The sequence below is a fragment of the Helianthus annuus genome, chromosome 11, assembly GCF_002127325.2.
Source record: "Helianthus annuus cultivar XRQ/B chromosome 11, HanXRQr2.0-SUNRISE, whole genome shotgun sequence".
Classification (NCBI taxonomy): domain Eukaryota; kingdom Viridiplantae; phylum Streptophyta; class Magnoliopsida; order Asterales; family Asteraceae; genus Helianthus; species Helianthus annuus.
In genome coordinates this window covers 139,511,401-139,520,416 of record NC_035443.2, presented here as the reverse complement: position 1 = coordinate 139,520,416, position 9,016 = coordinate 139,511,401, and the positions used below count along the sequence as shown (strand labels likewise).

Here is a 9,016-nt window from a genome sequence, read left to right as displayed (position 1 = left end):
GGTATGCACTTTCATCTTGGTCCACTGATGCCATTTGCTATCACTAGGACGGTGTCGTTTGCGAAAACGATGCGAAAAATGATGCGAAGATGATGGTGAAGGTGGGTTGTTGCTAGGGGTGTTCAAAACTATCTGTATCCGAAAATCCGATCCGAAATATCCGGTATCCGAATTCGAAATATCCGAAAAATCGGATAGCCGAAATTCGGATATCTGAATTTTTCGGATTCGGATTCAGAAAATGATTTTCTAAATTTTCGGATTTTTTTCGGATATCCGAAAATATATTCGAAGTATCCGAAAATATCCAAAATATCCGAAAAATATCCGAAAAATATCCGAAATATCCGAAAAATATCCCAAAACTTATATTCGGATATCCGAAACTATTAAAATATCCGTTTCCGAATATGAAAAAAAATAAAAAAAATAAAAATTAAATAAAAAGTTGGATTTTCGGATATCCGATTCACTATCCGAATCCGTATCCGAAATTTCGGATACGGATTCGGATAGTGAAATCTGGTATCCAAAAATTTCGGGTATCCGAAATTCGGATATCTGGTTTTGAACACCCCTAGTTGTTGCAGGTGGTGTTGGGATGAAGAAGAGGTGGGTGGTGATTTAGGTGGAGCCCACTTAAGTTTAAATTTATCTTTAAATGTTTTATTTATCAGTTTTTAATATAAAGGGTATTTAGGTAATTTCACACTCACTTAACACCAAAAACTAACTCTCATCCACGCCAGGGACTATCCGGGAAAGAAAATTGAAAAGTTGGGGACTATAGAGATAATTTTAGAAAGTTAGGGACTAAAGGTGAAAAAAGACCAAACCACAGGGACTATCCGGGCATTTAACTCTTTATTTTACAACCCCCTTAACTTTTGAAAATTGCAATTTTTATCTAACCAAAACTAATCCTTAAATATTTAAGTAAGTTTTCTTTAGCTAATTTTCTTTTTAAAATACTACTAATTTGCCGTTGTGTTTAAGAACTTTGTAAAAATATCATTTAAACGAACCCGAGTTTCTAAAGCTCCAACTTTACCCATTTCGTTCCTTTATTTAAAAAAACTATTTTTACGTGCGTATTTTTATTTGTTTCGGTATAAATTTGAGTTTTTCTACGTTTCTACATAAACTTTTTTAAACAAGTCATGTCAAATATAATACGTTTTTGTGCTTATTTTATGTACGTTTTTAGTTGGTCTACGTTTCATTTTAAATTTTGTTCTGAATCGAATAAGGTCAAATATAATACGTTCCATTCGACGGTATAAATTTGAGTTACTCTACGTTTCGACCCTGCCGCAACGTGCTAGGGGTAAAATTTCAACCCTTGATGCGAATATGTTTTTGATTGTATTGTATAAATTCAATTACTTTACATTGGATCCAACCGCAAATGCTATTGAGTTAAATCGGATATGTTAAAGCGCATGTTTTCAAATTGTGTACGCATCAAATAACACTTAAGAACAAGACTTAACCTAGGGTTAGGGGTAGAGCGCCTGGTACAGCTTGTGATCTGCAGAACTCTAGAAGCACAAACTAAGATCACCAACTACACACAACGTACAACATTTCATTCACATCGTACAACTCATTCATTACCCAAAACACTTTCACCACCACCACCACCACCACCACCACCGGCGATCAGTGACCGCTGACAAACAATAAAAGATGCTGAGGGATGAATCGGCATGCAACACTTACAACTACGGCGACTCCGATTACTGGGACGCTCGATACCTCAACGAGTCCGCTTTCGATTGGTACCAGCGTTACGATGCTCTTCGTCCTTTTCTTCGTAAATATATCCCAATTTCTTCTCGTCTACTTATGGTTGGTTGCGGTAATGCAGGTATCATTCTCGATTATATTTATTATTTACATTTAATTAATTTCTAGGGTTTATATATTGTTTAGTACTCTAATTGACGGCTGTAAACAACGGTTCACGATCACAAACAAACGTATACTGTTTTAAAATTAACATTCTTAATCCCGGACGTTAGACGTAATCAGTTATCACCTTGTTAAGCACTTGATATATAATAATTATAAAGATAATTATCCGAAAACAAAGGCACAAGTTAGACATAATAAGCAAAAACATAATTGTCACAAAGTAATGATTCAAATATATAAGTTTCTAATGGCTGAACTTGAACTAAATAAAACAAACGACCATGAACGGATGTAAACGACATATTAGTAAAAATGTTCATGAATGCAATTGAACAAATGGGACGTTTGTTCCTGTTCGTTCGGTTAATTAATTGAATGAAATTTCCTGTTTTTTTTCGTTTGTTTATTAAACGAACTTCCGCCGCCGAACGGTTCGCTGAACGTTCGGTTCGTTTACAGCCTTAGTATTATTTATATAGTTGAGGTAATATGTTGAATTGACTTCTATGAGTTTTGTCTCTCAGTTTTATGCAGAAAATGGTAAAGAATAGGATGTGCATAGTGAAATATTGGTAGTTTGGATTGAAGTTAATTGCTAAAGAGTGTGATTCTGATAGATAATTGAGGCGTGGATGGTCGTTGAGGTCTCTGTTGAGTGTTGACCACTAAGTTTGTAATAGTTACACTTGGATTGATAATCGGTGACAGGCTAACGTTTGACATAATGGAGGTGACAATTATTGATAAAGAATAGGATATTCATAGTGAATAAGTTAAATGCTAGTAATTTGGATTGAAGTTAGTTGCTAAAGAGTGTGATTTTAATAGATAATCGAGGGGCGGATGGTCATTGAGGTCTTTGTTGACTGCTAAGTTTATTATAGTTACACTTGGATTGATAACATGGTAAATGAATTGGTGACAAGTTAGCATTTCGCATAAACGGAGATAACAATTATTAAACGTTCATCGAATCGGGATTTGTGATTATAATGATTAAAGGAAGCGTTAGCATTTTACGCGTTGGTGACTTGGTGTATTGACTTTCATTGAATCGGGATTTGTTGTTATAATAATTGTATTAGGGTCTAGGGTTTATTGACTTATTTGTTGCTGTAATTAGATAGATTTTATTCCTCGTTTAGGTTCATTCGGTTTTCTTGTTTTGTCATGTAATTATACATAAAATGAGGTGTTACTTTCACAATGAAACATTGCAATTACAATTTCTTATTTGGTATATTAGTGCCAACAAAACTCTAGATATGTGTGTGCATATGGGATGAGGATGAAAAAGATACATAATGAAATGTCATATAACACTCATGCCAACCAAATATATTCTAAAACTGCTTAAACCTGCATACATAACCTGTCCTGTCTTTGTTAATTCTTTGTTAGCTCTTTGCAGTTATATCAGAGGACATGGTTAAAGATGGGTATGAAAGCATCATGAATGTTGACATTTCTTGTGTCGCTATTGAAATGATGCGACGTAAATATGAGCATGTTCCTCAGTTGGAATGTATCCTCTCTCTCTCTCTCTACACACTGCCTATTTTATTGCGTTAGGATATCTGATATTTCAGATGCTCACTATCTTGTGATACATTACATTTACTGAATTTTTCTTATCGTAGACGTGCAGATGGATGTTCGGGATATGGGTTTTTTTCTAGACAATTCATTTGATGGTGTAATTGATAAAGGTATAGACTTATCTCAGTCACTCTTATTCTAGTTTTAAACAGTCAATTTCGACCTATTCCACGTGTTTTTCTATATTAACGATCCTTTTTCTGCTCTCTTTTGCATGGTTTCTGATTTGTGGGTCTTAGGAACTCTTGATGCGCTGATGGTAAGCTACTTAAATTCCACATCAGATTTGTTTTTATCATTGCTACACGTGTTTTTAATTTCTTAATTTCTTTTGAAGTGTGGAACCAATGGTCCAACTAGTGCTTCTCAGATGCTGGGGGAAGTGAGCAGGTTTCAAGTCTCTTTCATTGTCTTCTATTGTGCTGGTTTATATAATTTAAAGTACAACATATATTATGTTTTCATTAGCCATAATTTAAAAGAAGAATATTATATTGTATATCTTATTGATATTGATAATTGTAATTATAATAACATCTGGTGTTTTATTTGTAGGATTCTAAAACCTGGAGGGGTCTATATGCTGGTAGGATGATAAATCATTCTTTTAGGTTATCGTCCCTTTTAAAGACCTCATGTAGTTGCTAGATACCATTAACTACCATATGGTGCTATAAGGTGTTTAGCGACAAATAGCGACTTTTTCTATAATTTTAGTTTATTTTTGATAAATATAAATAGCGATGTCCATTAGGGCTCTTTTTTTTGTTTCACGATTGAAAAAAGCAGCATATTTAGATGAAATATACATGTAAAAATAGCGTATTTTGATAATATACACGTAAAATATTTCTTAAATTTTCTACTACTTTATCGCTAATCATGAAATAGCGGGTGCTATTTCGTCGCTATCGCTACATAGCATATAGGTAGCTTGTTGCTACTTACCGCTATTCGCTATTGACAACTATGTTAACTACATTATTTTACAGATTACATACGGTGATCCGAAGGCGAGGATGACTCATATAAACCGACCAACTTACAATTGGAAGATAGAATTGTACATCATACGTAAGTTAATTCTTTCTCTCATCCTATGTGTACATCAGACTTTTACTTTTTTGTTCTCAGTTATATTCTTGAATCTTGATAGTTGATACGATTGTTTGTGGACTTTAACCGACCAAAGAAGCACCTTATATGTTCATTGTTGGGGAAATGTGGGGCCCAAGAAACACCAAGTGTCAGTAGGAATACTATAATAAGATAATAAAGCGTGCAAAATTTAATAATACAAAAACATGAATTAGTTTCTTTGTGAGTTGATAACATTTGATGCATAAAGCTCCCAAACTTCAAGTACCATTGTTTTGGTGCTTGCTTTAATCTATACAAATTTTTCTTCAATATGATCCTGTAGGTCCTCCTTTACAACTACTTTAAAAAAACTTTCAAGCTGTGCCATACTGCCATGTAGATATCTTCTTCAAGGTTATCATGCAAGACAACAGTTTTGACATCTAGTTGCTCTAGATGCAATTTTACCACAAGTACGATGCTTAAGACCAATCTGATTGTCGTCGTTGTGAAGAGAAGATCTCAGTTGTGTTTTAAAGCATGAGCCGATAGGTCCTGTAACTGTAACTGAGGTGAGTGGCAAAGGTGCACACATCACGTACCGAGGCACACTTGTTTCGCTAAAACACTTATAGTAGTTAAAACACACAAAATTTAGATATTTATATCAATTTATACTAAACGGGTAACATATATATCAATAAAGAATTGTTGTTCATGATTTGATATTGCTGTATAGAAGACTGACTTCTAAATTTTTTGAAAAACTAAATACCGAGAAGGGAAAAAGTTATGTTGTTGCTTCTAGGCACATCACATGGGCTTTTGCTGTTAATTAGACATTTCATTTAAATAGATGATGCCCATAAAAAAGAAAAGAATGCAGTGATAGATGAGGATCGGTAGGTTGCCAAGAGGTGCACCTCACCATGAAGCGCTGAAAGGCATCGCTTTGCTGTGCCTCACTCACTTTTTAGAACACAAGGTCTCATTAAACATATATATTTTTTTTTTCAAATGGAAACCCTCAACCACCAACATGGTCTTGTACCTTTGCCATCATGTTCTTCTTTAACCCTGAATACTCATTTATTATGTAGTGCTTTCATCCCTGCTCGGAAGTTGACTAATGACCACGCCTGCTTCCTTTTAAGCAGCCTTATCTCTTCTTTCTTAGCTTTTTAATTAGAATTATGTTGATTGTGTAAACTTATGGAACACGTTATTAGCCCTGATCTGAGTAATATGAATAGTCATATCATGTAGTTGTAATCTGTTATGAGCTCTGAAATTGAAAACTTATTAATATATCTGTCGTATCACATTGATGGAGTGAACCATGTTATATTTTTGTGTTCTTTATTGTTCTTGCACTATTATTTAGTCTCGAACAATTGTTTGGTGCTTGCTTGGTTGCATGTTTGATGTTTCCTCAACATGAAGTTTTGTTTTCTGGCTTACTATCTATTTATAAAGTAACTCAATCCATAGTTGAACTTTAGTTATCTTTCATCGTCATCGTCATGGTCATTGTCATACTCAGTAAATCCCACCAATAGCAAAGCTAAGGTAGAGTCTGAGGAGGGTAAGATGTAGACAACCTTACCTCTACCCCATAGGATTAGAGAGGCTGCTTCCAGTGAGACCCCTGGCTCGATAGTAGTTTTGCATCAACCTTGGACATAAGGCACATAACACTCAGCAATTGAGAAAAATGCCGATTAGTGCATGTACCCCCTTGTCTTTCGGCTATCAACGCCACCACATGCATGATTAACCATCCACCTCTTTTAATGTTATTTTCACGAAATTAGTAAAATAACGTTAAAATTAGTGCACTTTCACTAATTTAGTAATCTTTGTTGCTTTTTATATAATGATATTGCTCTATAATAGAAATGGTTACGTAGATTACGATGTATTTAAAGATACCTAAAATGTTTTTAGTGTCCATTTCGGATAGTGAAATCTTTAAGGAGTGTTATATCCCATAATAACAAGTGTACGGTAGTCAAATCTACTTGTAGTAAAACACGGGATTCTCATCATGGTCCAAAAGATGTTTGTGTAAACTTGACATTGGTAGAGTGGCAGTTTGAACTCATTTACTAATGAATGGGTTTATTTGGTATATGTTTATCTATAAGAGGTCAGACAGGTAAAAGATTTTCATTTTTGCTAAAATATTATTGTTGTTTTACTATATTTGTAATTTGTAATCTTTTAGTACTAAAGCGCACATTGTCTTTTGCAGCTCGGCCTGGTTTCCAAAAGCCAGCAGGTTCAACCTCATCGCCTAAATCGTATCTGTCACCTGTTCCTATCAACGAGAACGGAATGCTTCCTGCTGATTATGTTTTAGAGGATCCAGATTCTCATTTCATATACGTCTGCACAAAAAGGGGCGACAATTCTGATCTCAGTGAGTCATTGACAGTTGATATTTGATCAACATCATGAGTCGATTAACCTTAACAACTTGGTAATAAGCAGTTTGTGGTGATGTTTATTGCTTGTTGTAAAAGTGGTTAGACGTTTTTATAATGACAAATGCTTTAGTCTCTTTGCTATGGCATAAAATGTTAGTTATTTAGTTAACTTTTTAGTTTTTGATTTTCTTTTTCATTTGATTGTTGATTTGAGAGAAGATACATGAATAGATGGTATCTGTGTGAAATGTCTAGGCTGCTATTATTTCTTGTCGTTTGTTTGCATTCGTTGGATGTTGGATAATGGTTTCTGTTACTTTTTGATAGGGCAATGAGCGTGTCAGGACGGCAACGTCGGACCCAAGGCACGCCTTGGGTGGGCGGGCGCCCCTTTAAAATTTATTTATTTTTTTGTGTATTTTATAGGCAAAAATCTCGATCGCATCCTTTGAAAATTTGGTTAAACTCTTCATTCGCACCCCCATGAAATAATTTCTGGGTCCGCCACTGCTAAGGACGGTTCAAATTGATGTGTAAGTTTTAATGCGGTTGAAATGGACTAGGTCGGGTCAACTTGTCAATGTTTGTCGTGTTGGGTTGCTTAAGCATGTGAACTTCATCTAATATGCAATGTTGAACAAACCTTCTTCGAGTTCTGAGGTACAAAACCTTTGTGCACTGGCGGAGGATAGTGGAGCCCTGGCCCCACCGATTTTTTGCGCGCAGTGTTATTTTTACCGAAAATTTCTAAAAAATGTTTTTTCTAGTGTAAAATATTGGTTTTTAAAAGTTCGGCCCCATCGATTTGGATTTTTAGAGTCCGGCCCCCACCTAGTTTCCGTTCAAGCTCTGCCACTGCCTTTGTGAGTTCTCTAGTCTTCTTGGATTGAGTTTTGATTATACATAGAACCAAATGAGGTGATAAATATATAACTTCTAAGATTAATTACATACGGCTATATATATTATGAGTTCTATAATCTTCTTGCATTATTATTATTAGAGTAAAATGCACGGATAGTCCCTATGGTTTGGTGAAATTTCACCTTTAGTCCCCAACTTTTCAAAAATTACACTCTTAGTCTCTGTGGTTTGACAAGTTGTTACTATTATTAGAGTAAAATGCACGGATAGTCCCTCACCTTTAGTTCCCAACTTTTCAAAAATTACACTCTTAGTCCCTGTGGTTTGACAAATTGTTACTCGGATAGTCCCCAAAGCGGATGGAGGTTAGTTTTTCTGGTTAAGTGGGTGTGAAATGACAAGGACTATCCGAGTAACAACTTGTCAAACCACAGGGACTATCCGAGTAACCTTCATCTGCTTTAGGGACTATCCGAGTAACAACTTGTCAAACCACAGGGACTAAGAGTGTAATTCTGAAAAGTTGGGGACTAAAGGTGAAATTTCACCAAACCACAGGGACTATCTGTGCATTTTACTCTTATTATTATTATTATTATTATTATTATTATTATTATTATTATTATTATAATATAAACTAGAATTGAGACCCGCCGCAATGCGGCAGGGATTCTTTAGTTATAATTAAGTCGACCTAGGACCCGCACGTTATGTTAAACCTGTCAAACGGGAAAAAAAATAGACGATGTAAAATCATTCACCCATACACACGTTGCGTCGTGTTAACTCGCAGACTTTAGAACGAAACGTAAGAATGTTAAACCAAAGACGCACGTTGCGATGTGTTAAGTCACAAAATTTAAAACCAAGCATAAAGCGGAAATGAAAACTATAAATGATCAAAGTAGAAAGTAAAAAAAGCTGTGAGGATAGATTGCAAAAGATAAAAAGCTTTGGGTTAAAAGTATAAAAAAAAATAGTTTTGGGTTAAAAGTAATTTATGAAAAAAAAAATGAAATACTTTTGGGTGAAAAGTAAAAAAAATCAATTTTTTTTTTTGGAAAATCCCTAAAGCCAAGGTTACGACAACCATATACATAACCAGTTTTTATTTAGAAAACCCCCAA

At 34.8% G+C, this 9,016-nt stretch overlaps 1 protein-coding gene across 1 annotated transcript; it reads left to right on the top strand.

Annotated features, from left to right (window-relative positions):
* Positions 1-1,480: 1,480 nt before the first annotated feature.
* Positions 1,481-7,295, top strand: LOC110865569 (EEF1A lysine methyltransferase 4). The gene is made up of 8 exons (XM_022114866.2): positions 1,481-1,870; positions 3,329-3,442; positions 3,558-3,626; positions 3,756-3,775; positions 3,854-3,906; positions 4,072-4,102; positions 4,509-4,590; positions 6,851-7,295. Exons 1-8 carry the CDS (start codon positions 1,690-1,692, stop codon positions 7,042-7,044), a joined length of 744 nt encoding a protein of 247 aa, XP_021970558.1. The 5' UTR covers positions 1,481-1,689; the 3' UTR covers positions 7,045-7,295.
* Positions 7,296-9,016: the final 1,721 nt, after the last annotated feature.

Coding starts and splice junctions, on each gene's coding strand:
- LOC110865569 (XM_022114866.2), top strand. CDS start 1,690: ATGCTGAGGGATGAATCGGCATGCAACACTTACAACTACGGCGACTCC. Junction 3,907..4,071: donor ATGCTGGGGGAAGTGAGCAG/GTTTCAAGTCTC, acceptor TTTTATTTGTAG/GATTCTAAAACCTGGAGGGG. Junction 4,591..6,850: donor GATAGAATTGTACATCATAC/GTAAGTTAATTC, acceptor TGTCTTTTGCAG/CTCGGCCTGGTTTCCAAAAG.